Below are 22,882 nucleotides of genomic sequence, written 5' to 3'. Positions count from 1 at the left end.
TGAGGTTCTTGCTCTGACCAGGGACCATTCTGCTCCAAATAGTTTGAAACATAAATGCTAATCTATATATACCTATCATTTAAGCCACTTACTTCCTATAAAAGACCATTTGAGGGCATTTGAAGCAGCTGGATTAATTTTCAACTTGGTTCATATTTCATACAGAGACAGCATTAGAACTTATAATACCCATTTATAATCGCTAATAACGTCCTCTGGGTGTTGTTGCATGAAAATACAATCTCTTGCCATTTTTGCAGATAAATAACTGAGGGTGAACATGAACATAATTTCTATTTTTAGTTTTGTATTTGCCTTTTGAGAGCAGTTTGTTTTCGTCATTACGTAGGGCAGCTGTGAGCAACACTCTCTTCACGTTGTCCCTCCAGAAAGAAGACCGGAGGCACACATCCTTGTTGCTTCCCTGCTCTCTGAGCTTTCACCAGCCTGTCCTGCCAGCTCACCACGATCCAGTCCTATTGACTTTGTGGGGCAGCTAGTGTTTATTTGGCTGAAGACACAGAATCTGCAAGATGTTTAAATTATGTGACAATGTAATCCATTTTTAGACTGTTCCTTTGAAGCATGGAATTTATGCAATCTTGCTACCAACTGAACACCGACAATCAGCCCTCTCTCAGTGTCAGTTATATCTGCTCTCTGGCCTATTGGGAATCAAAGTGACTTGTGACAGAGAGACATGGTTAGAGCAGAGGACTGGGAGTAGTTCCCAGGCCATCCACTGAATTAGTATGTGTCCCTATTGCATTGTTTTATAAATACAGACTAACAATGTAAAACCAATAAGCCCTTTATGTGTTTTACTGATTTAAATCCAACACAGTCACATCTGTTTGCCATCTGAGTGACATAAAACCTGTGAGATCCCTTGGAAGAAGGATTGCTGTCAAATCTCCCACATTCCTCTGTTTGTTTGCTTTTTCAATATATATGTATATTAGAAAGGCATACTCGTACAGCAGTGACAGAGGCTTTTTATTATACTTTTTTTTTTTAATAACAAACAGTTCCAAAAAATTTAGAATTACAGTGCAAATCTTATCACTAAATCACCTAGAAAAATATTCAACCATTTCGTTTTGTTTGTAGACATATAAAAATAAAATAAGTGGCATGAATTACAATGTAATTAGGGTTACAATGTAGTTACAATTTATATGCCACCCCACTTGCAATAAACATATCACTGCAGGGTGTTGGCAGTAATGTTATTTCACCCATTGAATAGCTGGGATGCGCATGACTTTCAACCCACTCATGAATAATTCAAACTGCTCCGGTGGGAGTCACCCACCTCTTTGACAGTTTCAGGAACAAGACTGGATGACATGAAGAGCAGGGGAGGAGCCACAATACAATTAGCTTGAACATGTATAAAGTTTGATTTCAAGAAACAAAAGTTTGGTTAAGTCAGCCTTGTGCTTTGCTTTATAACAAATTGGAATAAAAAAAAAAAAAAAAACATTAAATACATTGCTCTATAATATACTGGAGGTGGGGGGGATTAAATATTTCAAACATAAAGCACAAGTCAATAGTGTTGGCTTACCACCAGTGACCTCTCATATCTTGCTCTTATGTGTGCTGTGAACTGAAACTTAGCTAGAAGTTTAATTGGTTTCAGTTTAATAATTAAAGACATTGTTGGAACAAAGAATGTGGACTGGAAGGACTGAAGTTGCCTTCCTTGACTAATACAGTTAGAAGAAGAAGAATGAATTACTTGTGACAGAAAGACATGGTTAGAGTAGTTGAAAGATGTTTGCTCTGTGATGGGGTACCTCCGAAGCAGAAGCAGAATGTCTACAGCCACCAGAAGCATTTCTTCTGCAGTTTTTTAGACTTGCTCTTGGCTCGGTGTCCCACGGTGGGTTGGCGTGGTGTGGCTGGCTCTGTTTTTAGGGGTTGCGGTTTTGGGGGATTCTCTGCCTCCTTTTCCAGTGACTTTTCCAGTAATTGCATGACCCCCTGAAATCCACACTCCTGTTGCCTGAAGTCATGCTCCACACTGGAGATAAAACACAAAGGTGTTGAAGCAAAATGACAATACATGAATGACATCATTTCAACTACATTACAAGTTTGTAAACTGATTGAAATTGAAGCACAGCTCTTACTGATCAGTTCATGGCAGCACTGGGCTCTGTTTGGACAGCTCTGCTGCAATCGCTATATATATATATATATATATATATATATATATATATATATATATATATATATATATATATATATATATATATAGTGGATACCTAGACAAATAATGCTTTTAATTCTACCGCAGCTGCTGTTGAAAGCAAGATATTTAATGGTTACTGCTAGTTCACTGGCTTAAATCGATAGGAGCTGATGTGTTTGATTCACCACAGTGTTTGATGGCTATATGTTTGATTGGATATATTTACAAAGTAATAGACAATTTAGTGTTTTGTGTAAATTTACCGAAATATTTGTAAATCAACTAGGCATTTTTAAGTTTTGCTTTTAAATCTCTTTCTCTCAAATTATATTTTACTTAATTAGCTTTAACATTTTTGAATTTATTCAAACCGAGATAATCAACATGACCACCTTTGAGAGTCAGCCAAAGTCTGCTTTAAACACTGAAGCTTCAGCAATACTAAAATAAACTGACAAACAAACGTTTCAACAAGGTCTTTTTGAATGTGCTTAGACAGTGTGAGCCAAGATGGAATTCACACAGCAACATCATAGACATTGAAAAAGCCATTTTGTCAATAATGAATTTACTAGGGTATATTTAATTATCTTAACAGTGGCTAGCCTTAATACCTTAGCACTGACATTTTATTTCACTGTAATTGTATTGTTTAAGCACTCGTTGCTCAGTATGGCTGTATTGTTTATCTTGAGCAAATTGCTCTGTTATTACAGTGAAGGGAACCTGAGAGATGCTTCAAAACCACAGTGGAGTGGCTGCCAGTTATCTCGCTCTGTGTGCAAATAAGGTGATCAATTCAACACTCATCTGTTTTGCATTTTCAGCAAAAACCAAACAGAGAGTTTAGCCCTGACTTCAATCAGTGGCTTCCCAGTGAAGAACACAGCCTGGCTCATTAGAGTGAGAGCATGTCCTAATCCCTACACTTATCTCATTATATCCAGGCTCAGTTTGCAGATGCCACCAGTCTCCAGTTCAATAGTTGATCAGATGGCCTCTTTGCGGCTGCACTGGGATCAAACTATCTGGGTGTCTGGTCTGGCACTCAGCAGCAGTCATACATTGAATGAGGTTCCAGCTTTTATTGTACAGACTAGAAAAAAAAAACTGCTGTGTCGATCTACAAAGAAATAAGGATTGACAGGTTTATTATGAAGGGGAAATCCATTTCCGCCTCTGCAGTGCTTCAGCCTTGCATCTTAACCCTTTGTCAGAGTCAATAATAGGGTTCTCACATAAGGTGGAAAGGGATACAAATGCACCCCACTTACATAAATGTGGTTAAGTTATAACAACAGGCAGGAAGCTGATGTTTTATACATGCATAGACACTCATTCTAAGATTGGAAATTGACAACATAGGGCTTAAAATCAAGCAGCAGGGCTCAATCAATAATTTTCTAAGAGATACGTTGTTTCTACATCTTCCCCCCTCCCACCAGCTGTCAAGCAACTCTCAACAATCTATTTTTCCAGAAAGCAGGAGCTGTGATTGTTGAAAAATGTTTTGCAACCCTCTGGAAACAGAAAGAGGTGCAAAAACACCCCAGAAATGTACCTTGTGCCTCTTGAAGAAGGAATTCTCCCCTTTTCTGAGTCGTATATATCAAAATGAAGGTAGTCTTTACATATAAGGATATCCTGGTATCATGAAAGAGTTATGAGAGTTCTGTTCATTTTAAACACACTGAGGTGTAGTTGCACCCTTTGCCGCTAACAATGGGTTAATAAGAATTCTAAAAAATTCTGTTTTCACCTCTGAATTACAGTGCATAGGAAACAGAAATAAACAAACAAGGCAATGAAGACCATTCAACTGCACTTTTAATTCCATCGTTGAAATAGTCAAGTTCTGTAACTGTTGTTCGTTATCTTTGTTTATTTTTTTACACTGTGTGCATAAAAATAGAAAATTAATTCAAAATCCTTTTGATATTTGACTGTTTTTGCAGGATTTCAGTTAGGTTTGTCTTGTATTTACACACTCACATCATTAAATAACATGATTGTTGGAAGCAAAAATGACTGCTTCGGGTTGAATTTGTGTGGCAACTTCCGCTGGCTTATTATCAGTTTGCAAAAAAAAAAAGCCTGCATCCCTATGACATTAAATTAAGCCAGTCAGATCAAAGAACGAAGCATATTTAAATGATCCTTTAATACCATATATTCCTAGACACACCCACTCAAATCATAGAATGCCAGGTTGCTTACTGCCCCACAAATTAAAAAAAACAAAACACAGGTGGTAGAGTATTCAGCTATAGGGCCCCAAAACTCTAGAATGATCTGTCTAGCTCTGTAAGGGAAGCACCAAGTGTCACTGCTTTTAGATCAAGATTAAAAATACACTTTTATAACGTAGCGTCTTTATGATAAAATGATGTTCCCTTTAGTCTTTGCCTTGTTTTACTGTTCTATTTTACTCTTTCTTTAGTTTTTATTGCTTTTCTTGCATTCTTTTTTAATAATTGTCAACGTTTTTATGCATGTGAAGAGCTTTGTGTTCATTTTTATTGTGAAAGGTTCTATATTAAAAATACGAATTCTTCTTATTATTATTGCAACCCTGTGGCAGGAAATGGCGTTGCGGTGACGTCAGCCCAGAACCCGAAACAAAAACAGACAGGCAGGTACTGCAGGTCACAGGTGCGGCGTACTCCTTTTATTAAATAAGACAAAAGTGAATAAAATATTTAAACAAAAATAAACTTGCTCACAGACCTCAAAAAATAAAGGTTCAAACAAAAATAAATCTTGAACACAAAACAGTCAGGTCCGGCTGGGCAGTAGCTTTCACAGCACTTCTGAGTTTTAGTTTCGTGTTCGTGTTCGTGTTCGTTTTAAATCTCCTCTCGCTTGCTCTGCTCCGTACACCTATCCCGAAGTGCAGAGAGCTGCCGATATTTATACAGGTGACCAAATTACAAAACAAATAAATCATTTAACAAATTAATCATTTAATTAATTTCAGGAGATGGGCACCTTCTGCCTGAGTTTTTAATGTGGATGGGGCTTCCCATCCATGCTGCAAAAACAAAACCTACACCAAAACAATAACAAAACACATGGCGCTTCGACATATATACAATAACTCGTTAACCAAAACAAATACAAAATACAGTACAGGGGTGGAGGGGGAAACCCCGTTCTAAAATAAATACTGAACAGGGCTCCTCGCCCTGTTACAAACCCTAATTTTTGTCTTAGGGGAAATGTAATATTCATAAAATACAGCAAGACTGCATTTTGCGATTTCTTTAAATGTAAGTGCAGCACTTCAAACATCACAGCACAGGTAGATACTCAGCTGGTCCAGGTTATCTCTAAAATTACGTAAAATTTACAATTGAACCTTAACTAATGACTCTCCATGCATAGATTGCCGGGAGGGGAGGGAAGGCGTGTCAGAGGTGATGAAATGTTGTGAAAGGGTAAATTAAAAGAGTTTCACAAAATGAGAGATGAAGGAGTAGAGGGATTGTTATATCTGGGTCCTATTGCAAATTCAAAGAGCCAACAGGCTAGGAGCGAAACCAGATATCAAAAGACTCTGCCTCTGTAAGAGCAGCTGGCTTGGGCTTCCAAGGTGCTAAATTGCAACTCTTATCTGGGGGCCCGCGGGGAGCACAATAATGGTCATTGCCGTCCCAAGGGTTAGGAAGGAAAATGGGCTGGGGCTCATTGCATTTTAGTGACCCCTATTGGTCAGGAGCCTCACCACTAAGGGTTCATTTGATTGACAACATCTGCTTAGGTATGGCAGGTGAAAAAAGGCAATATTGTAATTTGTTACATTATTTATCATTCTGAAAAATATAAATAATAATATTATCAGTTATTTTGTGTGTCAGACAGTCATCTAAAGCTATAAAGGATTAACAGTGTCAGCTCACTTATGTTATTCTGTTTGCCCTTCTGCTGTAACGTGCTTTTAAAGATGAGATTCCCGTGTTTTAAAGCAGGTGTCCGCATTCCAGGGAACCAACCTGAATGACTATTTGTTAATAACAGATTATTCTAGCAACAACGCAACAGGACAGGACTGTGACAGATTTAAGGGAGATGGAGGCCAGTAATTTTCCATGACAATCTTTTTCTACTCTTGAAAACGAGGACGGTTAAGTTACCTGTAAATGATGCAGGCAGTTTTCTGACAGGTGGTGCAGTTATTGAGGTCCTGGCCTGTTCGGTAGGAACGCCGTCTGAAATACAAAAGCAGAAACATTTCCCCTAATTGGTAAAGACAGATGGAGCAGATGCTGTCACCTAGGGATTAAGATGAATTAAAACAGAACAGTAATGAAATATTGGCTATTTTAATCTGTTTTCTGGACTGGTGGTTAAAGGTGAGGGGCTGAGAGGCGGTATGACGTGGTTATATCCATAGGACTGGGAAGCATGGAGGGTCAGTGTTTAGATCCAAGGGATTGGGAGGCTGTGTATAGTCATTTGAGCTGAAGGTCAGGATACAGTCCACTGAGTCGCATGTTTGAGAGTAACTATGAAGGATAGTTTTCTGCAGTGCTATCGATCCCTGCACACACATTAAATAAAAAGTACAAAGTAAGTTAATGAAGGGGAAGTTTGATCACAGTGACTGAACAGTCGTCAAAATCAGTTGTTGGCAGAAACTGTAGTGTCTGCCTAGAATAGAGTACCATTCATTGGCAGTTATCAAGGACAGGCGCAGCTACAGTACATTACACAAAGTACACTTGAGAGAGGGGACCAGCAATAAACCAATGAGAACCAATGTCACTTCTCGCTTCAAACTGCACCACTGTCAACTTGATTCACAGTTCCTGGCACAGCTGCCTCTAGTGGGAACATAAAGATAGCTGAAGACTTGAAGACAGGATCAATGAATATTATATTATAAGAAAAGGAGAGGGAGGGATTCCAGATACAATTACAAATATGGGCATATTAGACACTAGTAGCTTCACTGCAGTTATATAATGTATTACATGCACTTAACAATACGTTCTGTGATTGGAAGGATTACTATATTAACCTTTTGTTTTCCTTTTAATTGCTGAAGGCAGGGTATCTATGATAGATCAGACTGGATCTTTTGTTAGCCTTTCTCAATGACCTTGGAAAGACTATTTAAAAAAAAAAAAAAGGTTAAAGTAGTATCTGATCAACACTTTTTGTTGTCTTTTCTAGTCATATTGGGACCCCCTTTTGATTTTGATTATAGATCATGTCAATATTGTAATGTTAAATACATCAACAAAATTACAATTGAAATACTAACTATAGGGTAGTTAAACATGTATCTGTTACTTCAAAAGTTACTTCTAGATATATTTAATCATATAGAATTCTACTAATGAAAATAATAGCCGACAGTAATATCTGCGCATTTCTTTCAAACATTGTGAATTTCCTGATGTCCTCTATGTTGAGATAGAAGTTTAAATTACAGTCTGATTGCATGAATATGAGTGCATATTAAAGACCGGCCCTGACCCCTCACTGAGCGCCTTGCTCCTCTCCAAGTCCTGGATGACACTGAGCAGCACTTTGATCTTCTCCTGGTTGGAATGGAGGCACTCCTCTATGGTGTGCAGCCTGCACTCCAATGCTGCAGGACCCCCATTAGCCAAGGGAGAAGGGCAAGTGTTCAGGGCCGTAGTTCCAGGCCCATGATGTGGGACCTCTACGTGGCAGTGTGAAGCAGAGGATTCTTGGTCCTGTCCATGGCCCGAAGAGCCCTCCCTTCTCCTGGGACAGGTGGCCTTCCAACTTGGAAGACCAGAACCTTGGCAGTTGCCATGCTGGAGCAGGGAGGAAAAGGTTATTGAAGGCTTCAGCTGCTGTGTTGAGCTTGGAGCCCCAGTACACTCCTCATGTCTGGGGGATGCGGCTCTGTGTTCATCAGTGTTGCAGTTCTGAGAACGGCTGTGTTTAAAAGAAACTCCTCTCTGACTCTGACCTAACTGGCTGGTTATAGTGTGTATGACAACAGGTTCAAGGTAGACGCTATGGGCATTGTCAACTTTCTGCAGAGACTCTGCCAATTTGGGTTGGCACTGTTGTGAACTGTTTGTAGGGGGTACTGTGTCTGTCTTTTTGGTGACAGCTTTAAACCTGTCTCTTTGAGTAACCGCCCCCATTCTGACGTGAGAGGACACGCACTCTTTAACATGACTAGAAATGCCTCTCATTCCATCTTGGTTGCCAGGAATTCCTTTGAAATCACTTGAAATTCCTCGCACTTTGTCTCTGGGGTCCACAGACCCTCTATTAGACGATGTCTGGATACTGCTCCTCCTGCTGACTGGACCTACTCCTGCAAACTGCCCTGATTTGCTTGCCTGTGTGGGAGAGAGTAACTCAGCTCGTCTCCTCCTTCTGAAGGAAGGGTACTGCGCTTTTAGGCTGGGTGAGGTCTGTATTGCTACATTCCGCAGGCCAGGCACCAGGGGAAAGGTTTGGGAGCCCCATCGCTGTGGTGACAACCCCAGACATGTTTCCCGTCTTTCCTTACTCGCCTTCTGGAATCGCACCTGTCCAGAATGAGATTTGCCCTCCTTCATTTCCTTAAAGCCTCCTCCTTTCCAACCCCGACCGGCTGCAGATGGGCAGCCTAGCTCAGGTGCTGGATTGGTCTCCTTCCTCCCCATTCCTGACCCAATCAGGAACACGAGTCTGGTAAGCAATCTCTCACCCCCCTCCTCCGCCTCTTCCTTGCTCCTAGTGCCGCAGGTCAGTCCTTGTGCCACAGGGGGCGCTGTTACTATAGGAGTCTCTGAGGCAGGAGACGACGCCCCAAAACTTTGCTGACGACACAGGCAGGGACACACACATTGCCAGCACAGTAGGGACACAGGGAAGGAAGTGCAAAAAACGCTGAAAAAAGTTAGTGAGTCAGTCCAATTAAGACAGCTGAGTGTTAGATTGGCATGTCTCTCAACAGCTTTTTGATAACTATATCACTTGTTTCTAATGAGTGTAGGGAGCTGATACAACAGTTGATAAAAAGTTTGGTGAATCTTTTGTAGCACACATTGAGAGCTGATATTGGACTTGATATATTTATCTATCAGATTCTGTGGCGACATCCTTCCTTACCAGAAGATAATCCACCAGAACAAAGCAAGAGGATTATTTTGTGGTTATTTGAATTGTTTTATTTGATAACTGTATATCCAAGAGCTGAACCATCTTTGTTTTTCATGAGTTTTCATATTCAGTGCTGTTCCAATGAGGTGAGTGCTGAAAACTCATTCCTTGCTGAGTGGGGTTCACTTTGCAGCTATGTGTTGACTCCTGTATTAGCAGATGTAAATATTAAGATATTTTAATTCACAGTGTGATCACTTCTTGAGTTGGGTGGTGTGAAACTGGAATTGAGCGAGTTGTTACTGACGTCACATGCTACAGAAATGTACCACCTGAGGAACGAAGGTTCAGTCCAGTACAGCCAGACCTAAAGAGGAAAAACAGAAACAAAGTGGGATTGTTAGGTGCCACTGGAAACCATAATAAATAAGACACAACATTCATCTTCCTCAGGATCTAGATCAAATTGATGTCAAGTTGTTTTAAAACTAATTTTATATGTTTGAGTATCGATAAGTATTTTGTTCCAGAGTATAATGCATGCAGGTTCTTAATGACTTAATTTGTTCTTGACATAGAGAAATAAATTAGTGCTGTGCCATTTGTTGCTGTCTAATGAGGCAGTACAGATATGATTGTTCTGGAAATGTCACAAAAGCAGATTTCTGTCTCTAAGCAGTACCAGCAGGGCCTGTTTAGCACAGCTGACACAAGTGAAAGAAGATTGGAAAGCATCAGGCATTTCCAGCTTGTATGACCAGATCTGCCTATCCAATGTGTAATTCATTGTTCCTATTTGTTAATTTATTCTCTCTCCTTGCCCCTTAATTATGAGCACTAAAGCACTCCATTCTCTGTTGTCCCCACCACATAAAAATCAGCACTAAAACACTTCCTTTTCAGATTTCTAGCTTTTCAGTCTAGCACCTTGATGAGTACTAAAACACACAAGCTTGGATTTTAATAAGCACTTCAAGCACATAATGACCTTTGAAGAATGAAAGAGAAGATGTGGAGCAGCGTCTTTTATTTCTTGATATTGTTCAGGCACCAGAGAAAGGCAGCGTTTGAAAGTGCAGTCCTCTCTTTCTCAAATCAGCCCTGACGTGCATTTCATCAGTAGTCTGGTGCGAGGGACAACTCAACATCGAGCAGATGAAAACTAGGATCTTGAGATGAAATAATACTGCTAGCAGAAATTTCACAAAGTTCTTTGCCTTCAGTCTGTACATTGCATTTAATAACGCCAATTACACTTGAGGGTGTTAAAAAATACATCAGTAAGATATTCTACAGTATCCACCAGGGGCAGGAAGAGTACTAGTTATTAGACATGATTTTTGGGAGCTCTATGAAGACCTTGAGGGGTGTTCTATTTCACACCCACGTCAAATTGTTCTTTAAGACACCTCATTTCTACCACTGACTGACTAGGTAGTACAGACAAAGTGTACCTCAGTAATGTATTATGTCAAAGCTATTACTTATCCACCTCAACGTAAGAAACTTTTTTGGTTTTTCTGGTCAGCAGTAAGCCTCAGAAAATAACAATGTGTCTGTATCAAGAGAGTCATAACAATGTAAACATGAGCACCTGACAAGAAAATAACTGAGATCTGAGAGCATGCACATTTATTATAGTATTGAGAACTCAATATAGGGGATCTGAGAGCAAGCACATATATTACAGTATTGAGAGCTCGGCACTGGAGTTTGGAGAGTCAGCAAAAGCAACATAATAAAGAGGACTCTGTGGATATGAGTGTCAGCAAATTCAATACAGTACAGAGGAATAGGTTAATTTAGGTTAATTAAAACCCAATGAATAACAAGTTGCATTCCATATGGAGATGTATATATGAAGTGGCATTGTGGTATTCATTTGTGAATGTCAATGAGTATTAGAGATGGTCAAAAAACACTTGTTAATTTGTTAGCTGTTGGCACTGGCAGACTGTGTGCAGGTCTCTACCCGCTGAGCTCTATTGAAAATGAAATGAGCGTCACAGCAGTCTCATCCAGCCACCAGATATACAGGCACAGGCCCAGGGGAGCTGGGAAGTCTTTACTTTTTCTTCAAATTAATATTTAGAGCTATTTGTTGGTTTTATCCACATGAAAGCCTCTTCAAAAGCTTTCTGTCTTTTAGTGGCGTTCAAACTACAAAACAGGTGTAAAGTGTAATTAAAGAATAATTAGTAGTAGTAGGTTTTTTTTGTCTTATCAGTGCAGCATAGTGGAAAATAGGGCCCAGTTTATTTTGTCTGAACACAATTATTTTTGCAGACTTTTGGAATTACAGCGCAATCCAAAAATATATAAAAAAGAATGAAAGAACATTTCCAGTCCATACTACAGTAATTTCAGTATAAAACAGGTGCTTTTCAAGGTAGTAATATTGAATTTTTATTAGAGAAAGGACCTCGTTGTGTCACATTGACGAAGAAACAATTAGCTCTGTTTCACTGGTATGAGCGGCTCAGAGTTAAAATTGAAAGAAATTCTGTAGTTATTAATTTACTATATTTACACAAAAAAGTCATCTGTGTATGTAATGGGATAGGTTTTTATGTGAATGTCTCACCCTATTTATTTAATGCCCTGTGATAAGGGGTGGAGAGACATGGAAGTTGCAATTGAAAAAAACACTCTGGCACTCAGGGTGTATTTACAATAACAAAAGAAAAACATGTTACTCTACCAGCAATGGCAGCACACAAGGAACTCGTAACAATGTACAATGTTCGAGAAGAGAAAATACAAAACTGCAAAAGAAACAATGGGAAAACAAAACCAAGAAATTAAGGTTTGTCAATACCGGTGTAGTGTTATTTTGTGGTATGGGTTAAAAAGTGGTACACTTGTACTGCGATTGCCCGGAAATGCGCAAATCATTTTCACTCAGAAAATCAGGAAAAACCCATCTGAAGGGGGTACTGAGTTTGGCCCTTATAGTTCTTTTTAATTTTTTTTCAAAATTCAGTAAACGTATGTAACTGATGAGCAGCAAATTGAGTTATCTAAAATTGACAGCACTAGCAGCTGACCATTTTGTGGCATTACACGGGTCAAGTTTTGGTATGCGTACCACATTCTGGCCCTACAAATTTTAGTTGTTGCCCTGGAGATGCACATCTTCTACTTTGGATTATATTATAAATTACAGTGGATGGAGGCACACTACAGTTTCTGCAAATCTCTTAACATCCCAATACAAATTGAGGGATACGCTGATTTTGTAGCTGACCCCTTATTTCGATACTGTCGTGGGGCTAATAGGGTGCTAGCAGGGGGCGAGCCTTTATGAGCAGAACAGCCTCTTCAATATTTCTCCAATTCTCATGAGTCTGTTCCATCTCTCTCCTATGATTCATGTAGTCTTATAAAGTTAGTGAGTGTCTGCACACAGCAGAACTCAGAAGTAGAAAGTTTATTTTCTCAATAAGAAGCATCTTCAATTTTTAATAAGTATGTGACAGGCTGGAGAGTGGATAGAGACCCAGATACAGACTGCAGTTCAAAAAAATAATACTTTTATTACAAATAAACACAAAATAAAAATGCACGAGGGCGAAAACAAAGATATTTAAACACAAATAACGAAACACAAAGCAAAACTTGCAAAAATAAAGGTTTCCAGGCTGGGAGATGCCTTCACTGGATCCAAAAAAAAAAAAAAAAAAATACCCCCACAGAAACCAGCAAGCACAAACACCAGCTTGCTTCCTCAGCTCCCTCCTCACCCTAATGGGAAGCTGAGGCCTCCTTTTATGTCAGGTGGCTGGGTGCTGATTTATCATTAATTACTCTGATCAACCCCAGCCACCTGAACACAATAAACCCAGGCAGGTAGGGGAATTTAACCTCATAACTGCCCATTTATAAAGGGCAGAGCTCTGCTCTGCCACAGAGTAGCTATTTAATTTTCCACTACTGTCACACACACACACACACACACGCGCATTTATTTATGCCTCGATACAAAGTGAGAGTCTGCCACTATCAATCGTTCAATGCCTCAGTATGATTGGTTTGTCTGCACAATTAAGTATCAGTTTCTCATTGATATTCTGTGCAAATGATAAAATCTAAACCTGGGCGGTAGATATGTGTTCTTCTCAACTCAAGTGTATAACCGGTATCAAATGAGATATTTGGTGTTCAAGCCACCATAAGCATTAACACATAAACAGATATAAAATGGACTCACACAAATAGACACACACATGAAAGAAGCCAGCAGAAATGATTTACAGACAGGGTTATGAAGTGTTCCCCATCTGATGCAGGGCTGAGCTCTGGTCAGAGTCTGACACACTGGCAATCAAAGCTGCATGGAATAGTTGGTTTATCAAAGCCATGTCCTCTCTGTTTGTCTAATTGAGGATTTCAAAGTGCCTGCTGACAGTTCTCATTTAGATGTGTAAGTATACATGTGAATTGTATCATCTGACATTATCATTTCTAAGTGGATATCTGTGGTATTTCAGGGTTCTAACTATTATTAGAATAATAATCGTATTTATTATAATATATAAACCTTTTCTTGATATCGCTCTCTGAAAATGACACCAGATTTACACATTATTTTAAACTCATAACTACTCCATCTAAAATAAAGTTAATTAATTGTGTTTGTTACAGGGGTGAATTCTTACCAGGAATTTCTTCAAAACAATGGATTTTTGAAATTTATTAAGCATGTAATCACATGATATATTCAGAAAATTAATTACACATGCAATAACGCAATATGTTCAGAAACTTAACAATGACACAATCAATATTACACTACACAACATTAAAATAAAACCAAGGCATTAGGAAACAATTTATTAATGAAATGTTAGTTCAATTAGTCTTAGTATATACTAACGATTAAAAAAACAGGCACAAATCACAACACGATAACCTAGCTATGCCCAAATGGAGATAGAATTGAAGAGTTATTCTTCATTACATTCCAATGAGATGGCAGAGAGTCTGGATGAGCAGAGCAGCAAAAAATCTCAGTATTTCCAGCAGTGCGTTCTTATTGGTTGACTGTGTTTGAGGCGTGTCCTAAGATTGTGTGCGTTAACGCCGTCTCGTCTTCCAGAATGCAAGGTGATTATAATACTGAAGGAAAACTTTTAAAAGTATATTCCTATGTGTCTAATCTTTTATTCTGAATCTCTGTTACACTCCCCTGAATAAATTAATTTTTCTTACATACTTAGATACGTCAGAATGCATTAAGGTTTTAAATAGGTTTTGTCTTGTCTAGGGATTTGGAGACTGTAATATTATTAATGCGTTTGTTGGGCATACGACCGTGAAATTCTTAGATTTCATGCCCATGGTGATTTTAAATCGAGATGAAATGAGAATTTTGCTTATTTTTTTATTTTTTTTTTAGTTCTCTTAGTTTTATGCTTATATGGGTTATTTGGAAATTTATCATCTGTGCTTACGCAAGGGGACCCTTTTGTCTTTGTTTGGAAAGAGATTCACCAGTTTGCAATCATCATTCTTTGATGTAGAGCTGTTTCTGTTTGGTATGCGTCCATTTCAGTGGAGGTGGTACTGTAAGATTAGAATCACCAGACGAAGCATCTCTGTCTCTGAAAGGGGTGAAGGGGGGCCCTTACTTTAGTGGAAGGGATTTAGAAATTGTTAGTAGTCTTTGCTAAATAAAGCTGTTATTAATATCACAATATACATGTCATTAATGATAAACAATTGCTAGGGGCTTGGGGGTTCATTCACAAGCCTTTCATGCTTTTTAACTCTGGTGATTTTGGTTTCAATCTGACTGAGGTCACAAGTGATCTAAATTTCTGGGCTCACCCTACCCCCCACTTCACAAAACCTCCACATTTGTCTGATTCACTTCAGAAAGGCTCATGGCTAAATGGGGTGCTGTAGGTCAGGGTCTATGTATGCTTGCTTGCATGAGAGATACTCTAAGGGAGTCTGACTTTACTGTACATGACAATAATTTGAAATAGAAAGTGATGGATTATGTTGTATATCATTTAACAGTGATGAGATTTGGTGGAACATGTACCAATACTGACAGTAGTGCAATGTTTTTGGTTTTGCCTCACAATAGATGGGTGTAATGGTCTTTCACCAGTAATCAAGGCACAATGAATCATTTCACCTCAACCCCCCAGGGGAGACCCTTGTTTTTCAATGACTGGCCCTAATGGGATATTTGTCTGTGAGCTCCACGTACACTGCAGGGCAAATCTGCAAGTCATTAGCTCCTAGAACTGTATTCCAAGTGACTTTTATTTATGGCAGTGTCAGCATCCCTTAGGGCTTCGACTGTAAGGTTGATATTGCATAATCTTTCACTGAAGGAATCAAGGCACAGTGGGATTGTGCAACATTTTATTTCTTGTTTTACTTAGGTGTTCATGAAGATAAATGGCAGTGGCTACAGTTAAGCATGGTGTTGCAGTGTAGTCTTCCCCAAAATTCGGGCACTGCACCTCCTGTCCTGATCTTGCCTTACCTCTGTGTCATTCTCTCCAGGGTACATCTCCAGTGCTGAACTGTATGGTAGATTTTTGGTGTGAACTATCTGCAGTATAGAAAGAATTAAGCTGAAACCACCAAATTTATTTGGCTCGTAAGTCGGATTCTGAGTGTATTTTGTGTTTCTTTCTACCTTGTGCACATTTATTTCTATTCATATAAGACTATTGTTTTCGGTCAGCTGCTTTTAATTTGACCAGATCTGTTTACCCATGACTGCTTCTCTGGAGGAGCTTTTATACAAAGTACAGTTTTTGCAATTAAATGAATGGCTTCTCAAAAGCATGCTATGACAAGTTGTTATCTAGACTAGCAATACAGCAAAGAAATCGATTACAAGGTGATGTGTGCTGTGCAGAAAAAAAGTCAATATCAGTGTATTTTTTTTAATTATTTAATTCAATTTAATTAGGTTAATGAATTAATAAATCAATTCCTTGACTTACCAGATGTGTTGCGTTGTGCTGTGCTCAAGACTGTTGATGGACAGACTGCCTCCATTCCTATCTCTCCACAGCAGGTGTGTGTCCCCAACTCTCCTCTCCTTTACATCCAAATTTGGTCCAGGTCTCAAAAACACTGACCTTGATTCATATCCTTTTAAAAAAGGGTTTTTTTTACAATATGTGAGTTTAGCACACAAACTTTCCAGTCCACATAGGTCCTTTCATCAGATGACTGGTGATCTTTGAAGAAAAAAAATCTCTTTTAAAATCCTCTGTGTAGATCTGCCCTCTCCCTGTCCCTTCTCAGCACTCAATCAGCTTCCCACAAATAGACCTGAACTCATAGGCTTCTCTCCCAACTGCTTCTGTGGAGGTAAAGTAGTGGAGCATTCCTGGAGTCAGTTGGAGAGAGAGAGAGAGAGAGAGAGAGAGAGAGAGAGAGAGAGAGAGAGAGAGAGAGAGATCTCAGCCAGGGACAGTCTCAAAAGTACTATTGGATGCCTACTATGAAGGAAAATAATGGAAAGACTGATTGTTCAAATTAGATTTCCTTTGTGTATCTTTCAAAGAGGGGAGTACAGTATTAAATACATTCACAGCTATAAACACCTGGCCACAGTACCTCCAGTATATTATAACAGTATGCTATTTGTTAATGCTAACACTGCATATAATGCCAAGTTACCTTCATCGCTATTGTTGTTCATGTTGTCATTTTTTAAAACCTGGTATAAAAGTAGCAGCCCCATATTTCAGTGAGCCCAGATCAATCTCCTTGGCTCACCTTGTAAAATCCAATATGGCACTGCTGCCAACAAGTGAGGACTAAAGCCAAGCCCTGGAAGCTCCAAGAGACCAGCTGAATTGGAATGGCCTTCACAAACTGATAACAATATCTGGATTATTCTCAAATGTAAAAACAAACATGGAACAAGAGGGCTGGGATCCTAGAGATTAAGACTTAGCGGTTGAGGATGTGGACAGGGAAGCAGGAGATCAGGTGTAGTAGTTGGAAAAGCTTGGCTACAAAGTAGACTTCTACAGGTGAAGCTCCTTAAAATTGGATGTTTAAGGAGGGGGGGGGGGGGGGGGGGGGGGGGGGGGGGGGTGGGATCTGTTTTTTTTAGGACCAATTGCCATCACTAATAACCATGATAATCACAGAATACTCCTACTGCTAAAAAATACCAAGCATTATGTAAATCACCTCACACTGCACTACTGGGAGAAAAACATACTTAATCTGAGCTATGACATAATTTCATTATTAAACGTCACCAAGCAATTTCACAGCATGACATCACAGATTCAATAACAAGCCAATAAAAGCAGTATCGCTGGCATCATTCTTATTATCATTATTGTTTTTATTATTACAACTCTTACAACAGTGATTATTACTCCAACATGCTGTAATCTGTGCAAGTGGAATCCTTCCCACTGTCTTCAGAAGGAGAGAGCAATGGGAGCGAGTGGATAACTCTAATAATACTAGAACACCCTTCGGCAGTCAAGGCACCAAGCAACTACAGCTTATTAAACTTAGTCTATTTAATCTTACTAAAATAGTTTTTCACTCAAATGGTAATATATCCACCTCTCTCGCTTGACTGTTCTTGCTCAGATTTGTGATTACATCATATCAAATATTCACTTTTACCCTTAATAAAAAATCTCAGTCAGTGTTTTGAAATGGACCCACCACAAGCTCAGGCTTACTATATGCCTTCACTTATGAGCCAAATTTGGTTGAATAGCCTTTTACGGTCCCCTTGAAAGATATGCGAATTGGCCTCAGATAAAAGCCTAACATTAGAGGGACTGTCTTCCAAATAAATGGATTCAAGCAGGCACAACAAGCTGCTTTAAGAAATAACAGGATCTATTCACAAAGCTTCATTTCTATGGAATGTTTTTTTTGTTTGTTTTTTTTTAAGTTTCTGTTGAAGGATCACATTCAATTTGGCCAGTAAAGCACTTGAAGTGTGAACATTTCATTTCAGTGGGAAATATCAAACCTCAATGGTCATATCTACACATTACAGAAGTTTGCAGAGGATTGCGCAGACTGCCCAGTAGGTTTGGTGCCTTTATTAAACATGCCAAAAATCCAGGAGGGCTGAAACAGTAACATATTATTAAAGGGTACATAAGGACCTTTTTATTTTATTGTGTTACATGTTTCCATGTGTTGCTACAACTGTTTACGTAAGGTGCGTGTATTGTTATTTATTTATTTATTTATTTTTTACATCTGATCACTTTTTTAAACTTTTAAATTGCATTCCCTGCCTCAAGATGGCATCCCAGTACCCACATGGACCTCTCAGAACTACATTTCCTATCATCCTCCTGTTCATTGGTAATTCCATCTCAGTTACATATGTGAGCAGGATGATGATGGGAAATGTAGTTCTAAGAGGTCCATGCGGGTACACGGGAAGCCATCTTGAGGCAGGGAATGCAATTTAAAAGTTTAAAATGTAAAAAAATGAAAATTAAAACAATACACACACCTTACGTGAACAGTTGTAGCAACACATTTAACACAACACAGTAAAATAAAAAAGGTCCTTATGTACCCTTTAAGAACACATATAATGGGGGAAAAAAATATTTAATAATATTACAGTTTGTTTAAGATTTGTGGATTGGATCCCACCCTCAGATTTTTAGATGGAAATGGGTTGTTCTGATTTTCCAGACAGCAAACGCAGAGGGAGTTTAAGCTTCTTGTCCTTCAGGCTCTGTTACCTGGCTCCTTTCAGCACAGAGACACTTTGTAAGACATTCTCTTTTTTATGCCAGACTTATATACAGCAAAACAGTGCAGGCTATTCCAGGTCACAAATGTTTCAAATACAGACATTCTTAGGTGAATGCTCACAGAAGCCAATTAAGCCATCCTTGCAGTGAACATCTCTATTCCTTCCAGGTGCGTGCACACCCAATTATAGACGAGTTGTCATGAAGAATTAAAATCCTGCGAGTATTGTGTGAGTGGAGAATGGTTAGGATTGTGAGATAATTTAAAAAGCAAGATATTTTATTTAACATCATGTAATCAAAGAAACTACAAAAAATAGCAGCCCCGTATTTCAGTCAGCACAGATCCTCTCCTTGACTAACCTTGTGAAGTCCAATGTGGCAGTGCTGCCAACAAGGGAGGACTAAAGCCAAGCCCTGGAAGCTCCAAGAGACCAGCTCAATTGGAATGGCCTTCACAAACGGATAATATCTATAATAATATATGATAATATCAATATCAGGATATTGCAAAAGTCTAACATAAGCCATAATAGTAGTACAGAATTTCATGTTACACTTCGAAATGTTTTTCAATTGTTGTCAGTTTTTGATAAGTATGTGGAACACTACAAAGCGGTATGTAATTCAAAATCCTAACATAACATTATTTAACTTTATGAAGCAAAATGAGTTCATTCGATAGGGTTACTTAGCATACAGTGGTCAGCTTGCAGTTGATGTCCTAGTTAATAAAGAGCAATGTATCTACAGCACAGTGGTTTTCAGTTTGTTGAGGTAAGAATACTCAGATCTCAACAAAAATAATAATAAATGAGAATTTGCTTGTTTTTTTGTTTTGTTTTTTCCTAGAAAGAAACCATGGAAAACAGACATGTGGACTATTGTATCTCTAGCACAATTGTATTTTCTTTCAGTGCAACTGTTATTGTGCACATATACTCTGCTGTATCCCTGTAAATGTGTTTTTTTTTTTTCAGTGGACATTAATTTATCAATTAATAACTGAAGAATTTTCCAAGATAATGTCTAGCTTTAAAATTAATTAATAAATAAATAACTAGTAATACTAAGACTACTACTAGTAATAATAATAATAATAATAATAATAATAATAATAATAATAATAATAATAATAATAATATAATAATCATCATCATCATCATCATCATCATCATCATCATCATCATCATCATCGGCTTTTTGAATGATTGTCTCCTCTCACAGGGAAGTCTCCTGGGGGGAGCCGTCAGGACACATTGTCTGCCTGCCCATCCTGTGAACAGACCTCTCCCATGGCTCAGTGGCAGTTCTGTTTTAGCAGATATTTCTATGTCAGTCACATTAATTCAGTTCAGTATAGAGAACTCAATATTGGGGATCTGAGAGCTGACAAATTCAGTTACAGTATAGAAAAAAGACTGGGGAATCTGAGAGCTGGCAAATTCAATACAGTATAAATAACTTAGTACTGGTTATCTGAGAGACACTTGTATTAGGATGAATCCACTTAGGAATCTATATGTTAGTGATTCTTTAACTCTGTTCTACAAGAGCTGAGGAATCAAAGACTTTGTTGTGAGATCATCAGTCATGGGGGAATTTAGCTAGGTCAGAATTTTAAAGAGTAAGTAGCTTATTAGAATTACCTTTTATTTTTATCTTGCTGTTTTATGGTGTCTGCAATCACTGTGGTTGTTTCTGGGCTCTGTTACTCCAAATTGAGTTATCTTTTTTCTCCAAATTACTTTTGGCACCCGGAATGGAACATTCTTTTTCTAGAATGTTGATGTCACCATACAGTCATTTTACTATACTTTTCTAGGTTTTTGAAAATGTGCATTAAAGCGTGGAACACCTGGAGGGGGTAAGCCAGTGCCACTTTGGTACAACTAACATCGTTTCATGAGTCAAAATGCATCAAATTCAGAGTTGGGGTTGACGAATCATCATCTTACGGAGATAGGAGCACACTTCCTTATCCCACGCAATACAATTGCAAGTCTTGTGTTGAGGAGACTCGTGTAAGGAGAATTGAAGGCTTTCCTTTTTGATTGCTCTGCGCTTTTCCATGCTTTTTGCCTTGCTTTTTGCCCTGCTCTTTGCCCAGCTCCTTGCCTTACTCCTTGCCCTGGATTTGTTAACCTCATAAGTGGAGAGACTGCTCCTTTTATACACCTGTGGCTGGGCTTAATTGATTGTTAATTAATCAATTAAGTCCCAGCCACATTCTACACGTGTATTTGGCTTGGACAGTATTGCCAAACTGGAAGAACAACAATATAACAGTACATTATACATTATATGCATTACATTATTAGTTTGGTATTACAAGACAGTTATTTTTCCCACTGAGGATAAATATGTAGTTATAGTGCATGACCCAAAAAAAAACTGGCTATGGATATTCTTCAGTATCAGAATCTGGGGGATATATGCTAAGGCATCTTCTCTGTCTGTCTGTCCCAATGTAAGATCATCTCTAGCTATCTTGTCTGTTCTTTCATGTGTCGACATTTTTGACATGGTCATATGGTGAACATGGGTCATGGTGCCTTAATTATACTAAACTAAACTAAGTAAATATAATACCTAGGAATTTATACGCTGATGAACTCTGTAAAAACAGCATGCCATACATTTAAAAAAAATAATGTTGCTGGGTGCATTGACAATCAAACATATTTTACATAGCATTGCTGCACACTGTTGTGCTTGACATGACAACTTAAATAAAATCAATCAACCTGACAGTGGAGTATAATTTTTTATAGCTAATTTTTTTCACTGGCCTGCCTTACTAAGGAATTAATCATTTTCTGCATAGTGCTGAGCAACCTTAACACATCCTACAATGTTTTCAGTTATCCTTGGAGTGAACTTGTGGTACACAGCATATACCATACAGGAGAATAATCAGGTTGGATTTGTGGCTCTATCAGGGATACAGGATGCTAGGGACCGCTAGACAAGGAGGCAGGCAGGAGCAACCAGTTGTGAACATGGGTGAGGGAACTCAGGTAGGACAGACAGACACAATCATCAAGCAGGACTGATGCAGAGGCAGACAAAGGGGACACCTTTCAAGAATGCATTTTATCTGGGTGGTGTTTAGATTTGTTTTTGCAATACAAAAGTGTCACAAAATATACATCCCTGTATGTCCAGGTTGCATAATGTATAAAGATATATGGGATGGACAGCTTTGCATGGTGTGATGAGGTAAAACAACAACTGAAGAAGTTAAATTACTTGCTGGAGCAGTGTAGGTTGTATAATAGATAACAAACGTATGCTACAATATTTCGTACCAGCCTCTGGCTCTGCATCTATGTTAATAAACCAGCCTGAGAAAACAACATTTGCATATGTAATACATTGGAGCAGTTTTGACATAACTTTTATTCTGGAAAGAGAAACATGGGAATCAAACCGTTGTTTAAGAGATCATAACTATATTACCAGTAGATGTTTGGGTCTAGTTAACAACTGCAAAGAAAGCTTTGAATATATACACATTTTTAACTGATTATGAAATTAATAATTGTCTAATTGAATTGATGACTGTAATAGGCCACATATGCAATTGATTAAAAATGATAAATTGCATGAGACTTTTTAGAAATTGTTTAAGATGCCTAATTAAAGCACATAGTGTCACACGAGTGACTATTATTTCTATATCACTGATTACTGACTGAAGATTGAAATTCATGCAGGTAGTTATATAAAGGGTATAAATGACAAATCTTGAGGTAATATATCCACACACACTGGCACTTTAAGAAAGATAAGGAGATGTTTATATTATAAACTATAAAGTATATTAATAAACTGTGTGAATGATACTGCAAAGTTTATGTTAATC

The 22,882-nt window shown here is 38.4% G+C and overlaps 2 protein-coding genes across 3 annotated transcripts in view; one reads left to right on the top strand and one right to left on the bottom strand.

Annotated features, from left to right (window-relative positions):
• Positions 1-22,882, top strand: part of LOC121297270 (dedicator of cytokinesis protein 2-like) — a 77,740-nt gene that overhangs the window by 36,708 nt on the left and 18,150 nt on the right.
• LOC121297271 lies at positions 989-16,609 on the bottom strand. 2 transcript variants are annotated; one of them, XM_041223481.1, is made up of 5 exons: positions 16,249-16,609; positions 15,780-15,848; positions 7,682-9,644; positions 6,334-6,408; positions 989-2,029 (listed from the first exon to the last, which is right to left on the bottom strand). In XM_041223481.1, the coding sequence occupies exons 3-5, from the start codon at positions 8,836-8,838 to the stop codon at positions 1,825-1,827; spliced, it is 1,437 nt and encodes a 478-aa protein (XP_041079415.1). In that variant the 5' UTR covers positions 8,839-9,644; positions 15,780-15,848; positions 16,249-16,609; the 3' UTR covers positions 989-1,824. The 2 variants fall into 2 exon arrangements, with proteins under 2 accessions (XP_041079415.1, XP_041079414.1); XM_041223480.1 differs by lacking the exon at positions 15,780-15,848.

This window comes from Polyodon spathula, chromosome 22 (assembly GCF_017654505.1).
Source record: "Polyodon spathula isolate WHYD16114869_AA chromosome 22, ASM1765450v1, whole genome shotgun sequence".
NCBI classification, from domain to species: Eukaryota; Metazoa; Chordata; class Actinopteri; order Acipenseriformes; family Polyodontidae; genus Polyodon; species Polyodon spathula.
This window is presented reverse-complemented; position numbering and strand designations above follow the sequence as displayed.

What these genes read in the sequence shown, in the direction of transcription:
- LOC121297271 (XM_041223481.1), bottom strand. Translation starts at nt 8,838, where the DNA reads ATGGGGAGGAAGGAGACCAATCCAGCACCTGAGCTAGGCTGCCCATCT. An exon ending in AGCAAGGCGCTCAGTGAGGG is followed by an intron (nt 6,409 to 7,681) that starts GTCAGGGCCGGT and finishes TTTGTATTTCAG; the next exon opens with ACGGCGTTCCTACCGAACAG. An exon ending in ACTGCCTGCATCATTTACAG is followed by an intron (nt 2,030 to 6,333) that starts GTAACTTAACCG and finishes TTTTATCTCCAG; the next exon opens with TGTGGAGCATGACTTCAGGC.